Here is a 15,498-nt window from a genome sequence, read left to right as displayed (position 1 = left end):
TTTACATATGCCAGATGTCAAAGTTACCTCCAGCATTCACCCTACTCATGTCCCCTTTCCTGCTCATAATTGCATTTTTGCTCTGAGTGGAAAAAAGTTTCACAAGCAGAACATTTAAGTCATTTCCAGTTACATCCAACCCCAGGTCTGCATCCCCATCTCTACTTGGTGCTAACCCTCTATGTAGCTCAATACAGCAGAAAGCACTCTGCGCACTCTGATGAGCTGAATGCCTGGAAGCAAAGCATACAGAAGACTGTTTTACATTTTCCCTAGCTATAATGGCAGCAACAAGCAAGTGTATGGAGGCTGATGTACCAAAAGAAGAATGCAGAATTTGCTTTGATTTCCCATACTTTGTTCCAATGTATAAACAGTACTTTGAGCACTTTCCTGCAAAACTAAATACAGGTATCTCTGCAGAGATATTTATTCTTCTTGTTACAGTGCTACAATGACCCACAGATACACATTCCATTGAAATAAAATGACCTTTTCCAGTTTAGCATATATTAGTGTCAATGTATTTACTGTTTGCTTATTGTGACTAGATAATTATGAACTCCCCATCTACGCAAAAAGCATTTTTACTTGTAGCTGAAGACTGACACTGTAGTCCCAGGCAATATAGAAGCTGCAAGAATTCTGATGCCACTTGTTCTGGTGTCTGTGCTGCTTCACTTTGCATTTCACTGACTTCAAGTGCTGAAGCTCTGGGGGTTTCAAGGACTCTATGTCTTTCCTAGAAGCTCTTCTGCTACTGCACTCCGCAGATCACACTGTGCCTGTGATGAAAACATTGGGTCCTTACGCACTAACACACCTCCTTCTACAGAATTGAGTCCCTTTCTCCTATCTTTGCTTCTTTTTATGCACCATTAAGTTCTCCAGTTTCTAATACAGTTTCTTGGATGGCCACTCCTGTGCTGGCTCTTCACAGCAAGCCTGCATGATGGGCTTGTTCAGCCTAGAGAAGGCTCCTTAAGGCGAGACCTTGTAACGGTCTTCCAATACCTAAAGGGGACTGAGAAGAAACCTGGAGAGGGGCTTTGGACAAAGGCTTGTAGAGACAGGCCAAGGGAAATGGCTTTAACCTGCAAGAGGGGAGACTGAGATGAGCTCTTAGGCAGAAGCTCTTCCCTGTGAGGGTGCTGAGGCGCTGGCACAGGGTGCCCAGAGAAGCTGTGGCTGCCCCATCCCTGGCAGTGTTCAAGGCCAGGTTGGACACAGGGGCTTGGAGCAAGCTGCTCTAGTGGAAGGTGTCCCTGCCTGTGGCAGGGGTTGGAACTGGGTGAGCTTTAAGGTCCCTTCCAACAGAAACCATTCTAGGATTTTATGATATAAAACTACAATCCAACTGTTAAGTTTTTAACGTAAGTATTTCTACCCAATGCCAATAAAATGCTTCAAGCACCTGTAATTAAACAGTCTGGAGATAGATCTGCTAGTTAGTACATTCAAAAAATCTGACAGTCGTTCAAAGAGAAGAAAAAAGGGGAAAACTGTTCGGTGTGAAGTCTTCACTGCAAGAGAAAGGAAATTATCTCCTTCTCCAGAAGCCACCTGGGAACTGGCAGTAACTGGGGACTCACGGAGGAGAGCAAGCCTGACAGTCACGTTTGGGTCTGGTTGACTTTAGGAGGTTGACTGGAGAGGTTTCGTTTCTCTAACATGCTGCAGCTTCTAAACAAAAAGTTTTGTGCTATATGGAACCTCTACAAGGGATTCCTTCTGCTGTGGTATTCTGTCTGTCTGTGTCAGTAGGTGTGATCAGCATATGTAACCATCTGCCTCATCAGAAATCTATAAGCAGCAAATTGCTTTTCAAGCATTTCAAAATTGGAATGCAAGGATGTGGAACAGCAATTATTAATATAAGATGTTAATATGAGAAGAGCCAATTTATTTTTATATTTAAAAAAATGTAATTTAATCCAAGAATTATCTGGAGCCTGTTTAATGGGCAACACTCACATGACTGCACAGGGGCTGTTGAGCTATGCCAAACATGCTGTCTGTGCTAAGGTTGATATAGAGGGAGCAGGGAAGGGACAGGCAGAGATGCTGCCTGGTGCCCTCACTATGTTTCTAAGGAGGATGAGCTATTTGGGTGGAGAAGAAAGGCAACCAGCACTGGCTCAGGGTCACCCTGCCTCACGGATGGGAGAACAGGTCCTGTGTGTCCACACCAGGAAGGTGCAGGTCTACTGCTCCTGAAGGCCACTTCCCAGAAGATGCTCATTCTTGAGGGCAACGGGCTCCAGCTTTTGCTGGCAGAAGCAAACACCCAACCTGCTGGAAATTCTAATCCAGCAGTATTTTCTAGAACTCTCAGCCTGCCTGCAGTGTGGTTAAAAGTCTGTAGATGAACTTCATGGAGGCTTTAAGGAACAAGCAAGTCAACGTATCGCTGGTTAAAGCAGCTTCAAGTGACAGCAGACTGTCACATCAAAAGGCTGGAGCAATACTCTTTCCTTTCAAGAGCTGTACTGGGGCATTTTCACTGTTGCTTTCTAAACACCTACAGCTTGTATGATCAGACGCACTCCTATGGTTAAGCTCTCAGACATCTTTAATGCAAAATGCTGTTACAAAACAGCTTTTGCAGGCTCCCAAAGCAAGTATTTCTTGGAAGCAGAACTCGCAGTTATGAGAGAGGATCCAGGTTTTCAAGTGGAGATAAACAAAATCTTTTGCTAATTTACCATTGGCAAGCTCTGTGTTTAGCAAGGAGGCAAAGAAAACTTCCCCCAGAGCTCTGCTAGGCAAATGGAAGCACAGGCAACTGTTCCAAGCATTTCACAGCAGTACTTTTCCACTTCCATTATGAAAGACATCTAAGCATTTTTTGTTTTAAACATTTAACTGGAGTGATGGAGGGCTTTTGTCCTTCATCTTAACCCATCACAGACTGGCCTGTTTCCACACCACCTAACAAGGCATGAAGCTGCAGGGCTGCAGGTAACTCCTATGAGATGCTGGACGAAGTCGGTTCACTCTGATACAGACTTTCAGCAATGCATGTCCTCAAAGAATTCATAGAATCACAGAATGGTTTGGGTTGGAAAGGACCTTAAGATCATCCAGTTCCAAACCCCTGCCATGGGCAGGGACACCTCACACTACTCCAATTCAAGCAGGGTTGTAAGTTCACGAAGAAAAGCACCAGTGACCCCCCTAATGCCACCTTATTCCTCCCCTGTAAACCCAGACTAACATAAATCACCCAGCTGGCTACTACAGAGCAGGCACAGCTCCTCCTAACACTTCTTTCTGCATGATCAAAAAGGAGCTTGAAATATTATATCAAGTCTTAATTTCTGTGTTAAGTGTCTGGGAACTCACAAACAGGAAGGATGATGCTGCTCCTGAGGAAGAGCTGATTTACAGTAACGACCACACTACACAAATGTAACTCCTTGCTTTTGTACAGACTTCCCAGACGAAAAGTTTTCCACATCTTTTTCCCTGAAGAACTAGATTTTAAACCTGAGCGTGTGTGAAGATGATACTGGCAATGACTGGTTTCTTGTTCAAACCAAGTCTTCCCCAACCCATTTGAAGTGCTGCCTATTCCTTACTCCCACTGCTGGCTCAAAAAGGCAAGTTACAACCAGGGACTGAGTAACTGCCTTGAAATACAGCTTTTATAATTAACTCAACAGCTTCATTTCTGCAGAAATCATTCTTTAGCCAGGAGTTTCCCACTCCCAGACTGGCCTCTACTCAGCTAAGCTATTTAAGAGGGACTCAAGTGCAATTAATTTCAGTTTCATCCTTTCAACCACAGCAATACCTTGAATTAGATTTCATACATCTTATTTCTGTGTGGTATTGATACAGTCACTTGAGTTTCAGAGACTATTGTAATTACTGATTGACTTCACTCATTCTGAATCTAGCATCTTCCTGGAAAAAAAAAAAAACATCTAAGCCAAAAAACCCCCAAAGCATATAATGTTGGGTTTAATCTGTGTTTCATGCCTAATTCACATGGTTATTCAGCACAGACACCAGAAGGATTCAAGAAGCAGCTGTGAATCTCATCAGGAATAAACTGCAAAATAAACAGATAATTGTCTGAAAAGGAAAACAAAATTCCACTATGTTTCCTATCTGGAAGCATTCAGAGATTATACAGAGTAACCCAAGTTTGGGAACAGTCAGTATCGCGGTTGAGGATGACAGCATGCTGAGTCGCTTATCCTGTATTGTTAGGAAGAAACCCAGATGCCATTTGTAAAACAGTTCAGACAAGTGCCCCTAATTATCTCTCAGGATTCACAACATATTTAAATACTCTCGGGGCATTAAAGAATCAACCAGAGAACATGTAATGTAATATAAAAGCCCTCTTTCAAGGGCTATGAACATCTATAGTGTCATTTACTAATCTCTTGGTGATGACCCTGAAACCAAGGCAAGACTGTGCAGTGCATCTGAACTGCAGCTTGGAAGTTCAGATCTGTGACCTTTGTAAAGCCACAACCCATCAGTTACAGCCCTTGTCCATTTATAGATAATCAAAGCTTCCAATGTGTGTTAACTACATTATCCATAATCCCTGAAGTCAGAGGTTAACAACTGCACTTCATGAGATGTGACTAGAGCTTGGTGACTACTGAATGGAGTTTATTCATTATTTCACGTTGACTATCATGCTGTTTATTTTTTAAAGGAGTGGGTTTAAATAAATAGGTAGTTGTTGGAAAAGCAAAGCAAGAAGAGTGGGAAATACACACAACTTTGGTAATAGGGAGGGAAAACCACCCCCACAGACTTGGACAACTACCAGAAGCATTTAGATTCAAAGAAAACCTAACTTCCTTAGGATGTTTATTTTCAAAAGCATCAGCATTTGTTTGGAATAACATGCAGCAGACACCCGTATTCTTGAAGATAACCACAAGAAATCATTACATCCAGCCTAGTTAGTTATGTTAGGAAAAAGCAAGCCCTTACACGAGACAAGATGCATTTTTAAAAGCTTTTTCTTCCACATGCTTTGCTCCAACTGTAAAAATTGACCTTTGGTTTTAACAAGCCAAAGACACCACTTGCCCCAGGGGTGGGAGGCAAAGACCTGCACAGCCAGCAAAAGCATGGGCAGGAGTGGGAACCACAGAAGTCCAACCCAGGACAACAAAAGGCGTCCTAGATAGTATTGAATGTTTTATGTTTGGGTGCCTATCTTCACCTATTGAACAGGTGAACAGTGCTGCTGAACAGCGCTGACTTACAAGTAAAAGAAAAGGTAAAACAGACCTGCTCTTCACACTGTCTTCACCTATTCCCGCAGAACTCCCTTCCTGCTGAGGCAGATACCAGTGAACACCCCTCTCTTCCTTTTGACTAGTTTTCCCAATATATATGGGAAACCCTGAACAAATTCCAAATAATCCTGAGACAATTCACCTTTTTTTTACCTAAAATGCCATTCAACCAGTTTTTCCGAGTATGTACTTTCCATTAGCTCCTTGTTACCAACACCAGCTTATTTCTTTGGCTTAGATCTGAATTTCCTGTTGCTTTAAAAAATGCAAATTACAAGAATTGAAAGTGCACTGTAGTCTTCAGGGGTTCAGCCAAGTATCTAGTTGTTGACATTTAAAACATCAGGGCTGTCAAAATGCAAGAGGTTAGTCTAATGCTTATATAAACTCAATTTCCTTGTTTCCATTAAAAAGTTACTAATTAAAAGGTAGTCTCAGCCAGGTTTGAGCTCTTCACACATAGCCATCTTCTTACTCTATTGAGAAGATTTTTTTCTGGCATATTTATATTCTACTCAGGCAAAAAATAATATATCTATAATTCATCTTACAGCCTGCACAGGAGCAGCGGTAACATCTTCCTGCAGGATGAATGTGCACAGCAAACCACTGCAGCTTTACCGGTTTACTGTCTTGCAGGCTGGTAGAATACTCCAGCCAAATGAAATCGGAGTTCTTGTGTAAAAAAGACCCCACTCGTATCACTAATTACTGTTACATATTTTAAAGTTTCCAAGTCTTGATGACTACTCCTGCATCTCACTCGCTACACAGCAGCTCCAGGTGCCTAAAGGAGACTGACAAGAAACCTGGAGAGGGGCTTTGGACAAGGGCCTGTAGGAACAGGACAAGGGGAATGGCTTTAACCTGCCAGAGGGGAGACTGAGATGAGCTCTTAGGCAGCAGAGCTTCTCTGTAAAGGTGCTGAGGCACTGGCACAAGGTGCCCAGAGAAGCTGTGGCTGCCCCATCCCTGGCAGTGTTCAAGGCCAGGTTGGACAAAGGGGCTTGGAGCAAGCTGCTCTAGTGGAAGGTGTCCCTGCCCATGGCAGGGGGGTGGAACTACATCATAGAATGGTATCACAGATCATCATATCGTATCATCATAGATGAGCTCTAAGGTTTCTTCCAACCCAAACCACTCTAGGATTCTACATATTAAGGTAAAAATCAAGTTCTGCAGCGAGTCCACAGAGCCACAAACAGGGCAAAACATGTACTAAGCAGGGCCAGTGCCCAACTTATCGGGGTATGTCTTAAGTTCTTATGCTCTTCATTACCTGGGGACACAGGGCTTCAAGCTGGCTGGCTGACATGCGAACCAATTTCACACCTTCTTCATTGTTTGAGATGGAACAGGCCAAGTTGGCAACCTGTGTTAGAGATGGGAGAAAACAAAACGCAACTGTTAGAATTGGGGTTCATTTCCCTCAGTAGGAACCTTTTTACTTGTCCCCAACGGCGATCAGTAACCCATCATGAAATACAAAGCATCCACATTCATTCAGTTCTAACCAATTTGGAAAGTGCTAATGACATCTGTTTCTTCTCCAGCCATGAAATCATAACACATCCAATCATAAAATCACAGTCATTCAAACAGGACAAAGAGATCCTTGTTACCATTGGTTCTGGTAAGTTCTCTCCAATAAAATGTACAAGAGCATCACTGCAGCACCTCAAGTGATAGTTACACAGCCCATTCCCACTCGAGTGAGACAGCAGCAGCCACACAATTAAAAAACCCAATCCAGCTCCCATGCATCTGAGGATTAAATATTCTGATGTCTGTAGGCACAGGGATGCTCCCTTTTCCTTGGAATGTTTCTAAATCCTGTGTGTCATCCCAAGAGCACTCGGAGGCTCACCAAGCAACTGGCCTATGCAAGCATGGTGGTGTTGCAAAACTCTGGCTGTTTTGCTGGTGCTGTACAGAGCAAACCTCTGCAGCAGGATATGGGTATTTGAACGCTTGAGGTACTTCTCATCTAGCAGAGACTGCTGTATCAGGCAAGGGTTCCTCTAGAATGCTGTGATTAATCAAATAAAACCATTTCCTGGTACAGGCGATCGTGAAGATCCATCAACAAGTCTTCAGAATACAAATAGCATCTTGTGGTGCTAAAAACTTTACTCCAAACCCTTGACCCACTGCACAGCAGCATCCTTAACTAGGTCATCTTGAACGAACAGAGATGGCCTTCCATAAACACCTGCCTTAAGAGCACAGAGGAAGGGGACAGCACAGAATTTTTTGGTAATTGAAGATACTCCTCCTATCAGAGCTACTCTCAGGGGAAGGAAGTCTGAAGTAAGTTACATTTCCTAGTTGACAGGTGAATGACAAGCATGTTATTCTGAGCCATTTGAACACAGAAAGCTGTAAAAATAGCACAAAGTGAACTGAGATGAACAGTGAGTACTGTCCTTTCAGAGAGAGCAACCTGCAACCCCCCTCAGTAAATGTGCTGTAGAAGCATCATCACAAGCCAGCAGGCTCTCAGTTAACACCAGTGAACCAGATTTCTCCATATATACTTTTCTCTATAAGCTGGGGAAATTCCATTCTCCCTTTAATTAAACTACCCTCTGCATTCATATCCAAGTCATTCTGAAGTAGTATCTGCAGCTACATCACATGCTTTTCCCCCTCCCCAAGCCATTCCCTTGTAATGATGTTCCCACACAGAATACATTACTGTCCCACAAATCATCAACCACATGCCAATATACTTGAACAGCAGTTTTCATCAATTCCATTATCAGTCTGGGGACCAAAAAGCAAACTCCCATTGCAGAGCACACAGCCCCTTTCTCGCCCTGGTTCCAAATCCAGTTACAAAGGATGAAACCAGTGCACTGTCAAGAAGAGAGGTACGTCTTCAGCACTGAACAACCAAGTAAACAGATGCAACAGCATATATTTGGATGCAAGCAAACTGAAGTCGAAAGAAAGACTATGAGCATCAACAACACAGAAAGCTCTTCCAGCTTTCAGCAATATCAGAGTCCTACTCCTCAACTTTCCTTTCCACCAGGCTTTGTGGACAAGACCTACATACTAAGAGGTGGAGTTGCAGCAAGCCCTGAGCGTAGGGCTGGGCTGTGCAGCTCACACCCCCTTATAGCCAAGGCTCTCTTCTCCCTGCTGTCGCCACGTCTGCTGCCGGCTCCAGCTCAGTTCCTCTCTGCAGCATACCACCGAACAGCTGTGCTCTCTAGAGAGCCCCAGCAGAAAGGGATCTTACTCTGCACAAAGAGTTTATTCCCCTGCAGATTTGCCGTGTCTTAAATCCCTAGTTCACAGTGAGCTATAGTATATTATACTTTTGTTTAAAGGCTCAAAAAATCAAAAGACAGTAAGATGCCATGATTTAAAAGTCAAATAAAGACTTTGCCGTTGTTTTAAGCACAGGTCATATTTTTGGGAAACACCCATTTGCCAATATTTTTTATGGTCCATATTTCCACGTCGTTTCTACCCCCGCAGCAGCAGTTACAATCTCTAGGAGCAAGGAGAACACAAAGCTCTATTGAGTAAGGGCTGAATAAAAGCGACATTGAAGCACCACAAAATCAGCCTCTCCGAGATCTGGAGATGTTGCACTCTCTCTCAAGCCAAGTGTGATGAATCAAGCACAGAGAAACGCCGCTCTGTCTGAATACAGAGAGGCAAAGAAGTTTACAATGGAGTGTCCCCACCGCCGCACAATGAAATTTCGCTTTTTTGCACAGTCATTTTTGAGCCGTCATTTTTCTTCTCAATACCCTGCTAATGGCAATTCTCCTTTAGAAACTGCCCGACTGGGGCTGCCAACCTTCATGAAAGAAGTGTGTGTGCTTCCCTGACTGAGGGTCTTTGGCAGTTTAAGACAACCCAACTGTTGGCTGCTACATCCCATCCTACTGCTGCGTCTCCAAAGCTCAACACTTCAGTTCAGCATGCTTGTCCAAAAGAAAGCTATTCGCTTTGGGGGATTAGTTGCCCTGCCAGATTAGCACACAAACTTCCCGGCAAACTGTGTGCTGAACATCAGAGCAAAGCAGGGCTCTGGGAGCAGCAGAGATGACTTCAGAGTGCTGCAGACACGGCTGTAAATTCACCGCAACGCAACGTTTACTGCGCCCGTGGGAAGGCTCTGCCGAACTACTGGAAAACACTCACAAACCTCTTCAGATGGGAAATGTAAGAAGGGCTATGTCAACTAATTAATCAAGTTGTAAATGGCATTACAATGAGGTATTCCAAATTGCCATTAATTATCAGGTGCCCTACAGCATGGATTCTAAAACTGCATGCACCACCTAAGGTGGATGGTTGTATGAGTAAGAAATTCATTATTAAATGCACCTGAAAGAACCCGTCATCATTAACTCCTGGGTGATAGCTGACAAACAGCTTCAAGCTCCCTGTCTGTAGAGAGGATAGGGTACTCCTAGCCACTAATTTGACAGGTACACATAATACATAAGGTTTTGAAGCTGAGGTGAAGATCAGCTACAGCCACATTTGTTATAAAGCACACAGAGCACATGGAAATCACACATTTCTAAACCCTCCAAATAAAATAGAGCACCTCAAGCGAACAAAAATTCCCCTTAAATCAAATGTAAATGAAGTAGTTTCCCCAGGTCTCCAACAACCGACATAGTAAGTGGTCAGACTTGATTGAGAAAGAACACCACTTGTGCTTGAGAGTAGAACAGCAATTGAATTCCTGCTGCATTTGTTCATTCTTACCATTCAAGCCCCTTTACATAAGCACTACTAGCACAGGCATCAAAGGAGACAAAAAAAAGTCACGAATAACGTAATCAGCCATAACAAGCAATCTCTTGAAAAGGTTGAAAACACACTGGGAATGAAGACAGACCAGAGGAACCAGACTGACAATGCTCACAGACCTCTTGCAGCAATTTAGAAGCATTTTTTGCTGCAGTATCAAGGCTCTCTTAGTTCTTGGGAGCTTACAGCCATGTCCCAGAAATGGCTTCACGCATCCCAGATGACAGGATGAACCCAAAGCAGCTGCCAATGTTCAGATGAATGAGCTTAAATTCACCCCCAGTGGCAAATGCACCAAGTGTCAGTGAGAAGTGCACAAGCACACCCTGTTCTACAAACTGACCTAAAGAAAAACTCCAAAGCTGGACAAATTCACCCGGAAAGCGGGTTTTTGAACCTCAAATCTGGTTGATATTAACTAAGACATCAGAGTAATCGAAGATGACATGATGTCAGCGGCTCTGGTACCAGCATGACCCACATGGAGCACTCCTGTGGGGTGCATGGAGGGGTTTTCCCAAACTAGGGATCCTCAAGGGAAGCCAAGAAACCCAGCTGGAGCCTGCAGCCCACACAACAGCCACTGGCAGGGTCAGAGGCAACAGTGGCCAAGTGCCCTCATGTATAAAAGAAGCCCTTGGGAAGCACCATGAGCAAACACTGGCATGGCAGTTCACCCAGAAGGGTGAGAGGTACCCTCGTGTAACAAGTGGAACTGAACAATCACAAGAGTGATGGTTCACCCAGCTCGGAGGTGGCACCGAGGTTAAGTCAGCCTATGCTCAATGTTAAAACCGCTTCCATAAAGAAAAACAGAAGGGTCAGTGTCATAGGAAAACCTCTTCTGAGGGCAGCAGAAGGCCTAGCATGCAGATCAGACCCACTTCTTAGGCAAGCCTGGTTAAAGATGTGAATAGAAACCTTCCCACCCTGGTACAGCCCTCAGATTATTATCCAGCACTGCTTTTTCAGGTAGGCAGTGATGACATTGCAACAAGAAGTCTGAGGGCACAAGAGCAAGACATCCTCCTGCAGCATGAATGTGCACAGTAAACCACTGAAGCTTTACTGGTTTATTGTCTTGCAGGCTGCTAGTATACCCCAGCCAAATGAAATCAAGAGTTCTTGTGTAAAAAAGACCCCCTTCGTATCACTAATTCCTCTGTTATGTATTTTAAAGTCTCTAAGTCTTGAGGACTACTCCTGCATCTCATTCGCTACACAGCAACTCCAGGTGCCTAAAGATGGCTGACCAGAAACGTGGAGAGGTTTAGATTGGCTATTAGGAAAAACGTCTCCACCAAAAGGGTTGCCAAGCATTGGAACGGGCCTCCCAGGGAAGTGATGGAGTCGCAGGGTCACCATTCCTGAACGGATTTAAAAGGTGAGCAGATGTGGTGCTTAAGGACATGGTTTAGTGGTGGCCTTGGAGGTGCTGGGTTCATGGCTGGACTCAATCTTAAAGCTCTTTTACAACCTAAATGACTCTTAACGTAATGCCTCCTCCAAAGGTATAGAAATGGGTTCCTTCTAGAGGTAGGCACCATACATATCTCAGTGCAAAGGTCAGTCAGGAATATATTATTAGCAGGAAGCTGTAATTCCAATATAATAAAATACTGCACCATCTGTCACAGAGCAATTCCATCTCAAATTCTCGTTATTTTGATCCTTCAGAAATTACTGATTTTAAATCAGGAAAAAACTTGACATTTCTAAAGCAGTTTTTTTCCTCCTTCAGTGACAATTTGTTAGCCCATGTTTGTGGCTGGCAGCTCTTGTAGACAACTGCCTTCTCTGACAATAAGCAGTTTTCACCTTTTTCACCTGAAATGCATTTTTTCTTTCTTTTTCAACTTGAAATTCATTCAGATAACACCTACGGAGCCACATCCTCCAGCAACTGAAAGCCTGCAGTAGCCTAACACCACGGGTTGGGGGTCATCATTAAGCTTCTGGAATGACACTGTTGCAAACAACTGAGAAAAGCTGCTACAGCTTTGTACTTGTTAAAGTGTCTCTTTGCACTGACACCCCAGCTTAGGTAAAGGGGTTACTTGACATGGAACAGTTTGTTGGAGGATTGACAAATTGCTTTTTCAATAAGAGGAAAAAATGGAAGAATTAAAAAAGGGAACTGCAATTTCTAACACATTAAAGCTTTTTCAAGGATTTCAAAGGCTGACACTGGAAGTTTGCATTAAAGTCTTTGCTTCGTGCACCTGGATTCACTTCAGAGAAGCAACACCAAGTTTTTTCTTGTTCACAGGTTGTGTTTTTAGGACAGCTTCTTCAGGAAGTCAAGTTCACAAATGCCTCCCAAGTGGCTCCTGGATGCAATCACCCAACATGGAATGGTGCAACCCAGAGAAGGCTCTGTAATGTGTTTATTGTTGCATCATTTAAAGCTGCCAGAGCTGCCATTGTTATAAATAAGGATTATATATCACTATGTAGGAGACAAGCATACACTAATTGAGTTCTAAGAGCCTGACTACTCTCATTTCAAACTGCACCTGTGAAAATAGCATTGGAGGAAGAGTTTTCACTCTCTTATGATAGAAAAACTTCTTGGTTTAACATTAACCGGTATCCTCTCAGAACTGATGCTCACAAACCCCTATGCAAAAAGAACAAAACCTTACCCCCATTTATACACAGCTACTTTGGGAATTTCAAACACAGCTTTTCAAAGGTGTTCCTGGCAGTTTGATTTCTGATTAAACTTCAAAACGTTTTTGCTTTTCATTTTATGATTTCTCTGGGAATGCAAATTCCCACTTTGAAGCAGCTTAAAATCACCCATTTAAAAAAAAATAAATAAATAAGCAAAATGGACAGGCAGCCATTCAACATGTTCCTCTTGAGGAGCTGCTAAAGAAAAGTGGATCTGATACTCTCACAGAATTCAAATACAGCACATCTGCTTTCTTCCTTCCCTATATTAAGACAAGAGCCCAGATTCGCTTGATGATGGCCAAAGCCCATTAAATTAACTCATCTGCAGAAACAACTGCTCTGGCAAAACTAAGTAGCAACTGAGGGCTCTCCGAAGAGATGTGTCAATTATGCAATTTCCATCCATCTTTAAAACAAGGCTTTTATTATTCAATAAGCCCATACATTTATTAATTCACCTGTACACTACACTAAGTATTCAAGACAAATGTGAGCATTTTAACATCCAATCCTAAAAGGCAGCGCATGAGGCAAAAGTCTGCATTATGGCAATAACCTCCTATAAAGACATTAGTTTTGCAGAGGCAAAGCTAATTATGAATTACACAAAACAGATTTGATGCTTTAATGCATGGAGGGGTGGCAGGAGGACTTTGGTTCAAGTCCATAGGGACTCTGAAGCAAGTTACTGGGAGTCGTGCTGTCAACTACTCTGTGATTTTATGTGGCCTAAGTAGTTGCAAGTGGTTGCAGCTCCACAGAAGGTACCTTGCAAGAGTTAACAGAATCCCGACGTATTAACTTAAAATAGTAAGAGTCTTTAATAAAACAAGCCCCACACAGAAAAACTCCAAAGTACTGAGGGGAATGATGGACTAAAATTGAGATAACTGCCATTTCCTGAGCTCTGCAGCCTCACACACAAGATGAGAGCAATTTTAATATCAAGTCTGGTTATAAACACATGGAAGGGAAATTTCAGCTGCATGGACCAAAACTAGCCAGCAAAATGTTTTTAAGCCAAAAGTTTTAGACAATGTAAAATGGGGGCTTCAGGGCTTTATATGTGAACAGGCTGGCAACTGATTGTAAGAGCACAGGATCAGAGACAGGATATTGTATATTTTCTGCTCCCTCTAAGATTGTGGCAATTGCTCAGTATTTTGATGGGTAACCGCCTTTATTTTGGGATCAAAGCTCAAGACTTGCACCTTTCAAGTTGTATGTGTGTGTCTGAAATTCTAGTAAGGGGATACAGCTTTGTGTTTGGCTCTCAACCCAAATAAGCTGTCTCCAGTTACGTAGTGCTAGTCTACATAGAGCTGTCCAACACTGGCAAGCTCCTTCTATACCTGGAGTAAATGTCTTTCTCCAACAGAATGCACACCCCTACGTGTTGTCCGGGTTTCATAAAGGAGGTTTGTAAACTGTTTTCACACAGCTGGGCAAAGCCAGAGGTTGTGCATTGTGACAAATCAAACTGGCCTCCATTTACTTAGCAATAAGTGCAAAATGAAAAGAACTTCTCTCTGTTGCCAACAGGAGAGTTTTTCAATCAAAGAGGGGGAAGAGGTGTTTGAAAGGAACTAATACATCTATAGCATAAAACACACCTACGTTAGTAAAAGTGCTAGCAGCACAGGAATACCTTTATTTCCAGACTGGTAGATTATCCTTTCTATAGGCCTGACAGACAGCAGAGCTGGTAAAGGAATTCCAGTGTGCTACGTGGGCACCGTGCCCCTCATAGATGCAGCTGTAGCAGCAGATGTAACTATTGGCACAGGAACTATTCCTTCCTCAGACAAACAAGCGAAAGCCATAAAATGTTGTTATAAGCACAGAACACATTAGTTACATGAGTTGATCTGAGCTACCATGACAGAAATCACACTGCTGGTGTGTAACGTAGATCTGAGCTTAAAAGCTAAAGCTTTGAAAGTGAATCCTCATCTTAGATGCTTCTTAGCAACAAAAACATTTTTCTTTCAAATTAAGTGTTCCTAGCTGTGATATCTGGGCAGTGCCTGAAGAACTACCTTATGCAAAACAGCATTTATGTTTATCAAAGTGGAAATGAAGACACACTGAGAGAGCTGGGCTGGTTCAGCCTGGACAAGAGAAGGCTCCTGAACGGGAGACCTTAGGGCAGCTTCAGTGCCTAAAGGGGCTACAGGAAACCTGGAGAGGGGCTTTGGACAAAGGCCTGGAGGGACAGGCCAAGGGGAATGGCTTTAACCTGCCAGAGGGGAGACTGAGATGAGCTTAGGCAGAAGCTCTTCCCTGTGAGGGTGCTGAGGCGCTGGCACAGGGTGCCCAGAGAAGCTGTGGCTGCCCCATCCCTGGCAGTGTTCAGGGCCAGGTTGGACACAGGGGCTTGGAGCAAGCTGCTCTAGTGGAAGGTGTCCCTGCCTGTGGCAGGGGTTGGAGCTGGGTGAGCTTTGAGGTCCCTTCCAACACAAACCAGGCTGGGATTCTGTGAAATCGTAATTCTTTCCCATCTGATTTTGCTTATCACTCAGAGCATACTGCATTATGATCTTAATAAAGGATTCCAACTTGGTGCCTATTATTAGCTGTTTAAACCAGGTTTTGGTGATTCAGACAACTGTTCATGGCAAGTTTAACAGTAATTATAAGTACATTATGCTCTTGAAGAAGGCAGCAAAATATTAAAGGAATGAGCTCTACACAGACTTCAGGCAACTCCTCAATGACACTACATGACTAATATTCCAATATTACTAATGACTAAGATGAT

The 15,498-nt window shown here is 43.2% G+C and overlaps 1 protein-coding gene across 1 annotated transcript in view; it reads right to left on the bottom strand.

Moving 5' to 3' along the window:
- Positions 1–15,498, bottom strand: part of CTNNA1 (catenin alpha 1) — a 253,319-nt gene that overhangs the window by 27,868 nt on the left and 209,953 nt on the right. Inside the window, exon 10 of the mRNA XM_062629260.1 lies at positions 6,553–6,645. Coding sequence (XP_062485244.1) covers positions 6,553–6,645 — 93 coding nt within the window. The remainder of the gene's footprint in view (positions 1–6,552; positions 6,646–15,498) is intronic.

Source organism: Pezoporus occidentalis, unplaced genomic scaffold (assembly GCF_034315485.1).
Source record: "Pezoporus occidentalis ecotype Australia unplaced genomic scaffold, CSIRO_AGI_Poc_V1 ctg33, whole genome shotgun sequence".
NCBI classification, from domain to species: Eukaryota; Metazoa; Chordata; class Aves; order Psittaciformes; family Psittacidae; genus Pezoporus; species Pezoporus occidentalis.
The sequence above is the reverse complement of the archived record's forward strand: the minus strand, read 5'-3'. Positions and strand labels throughout refer to the sequence as shown.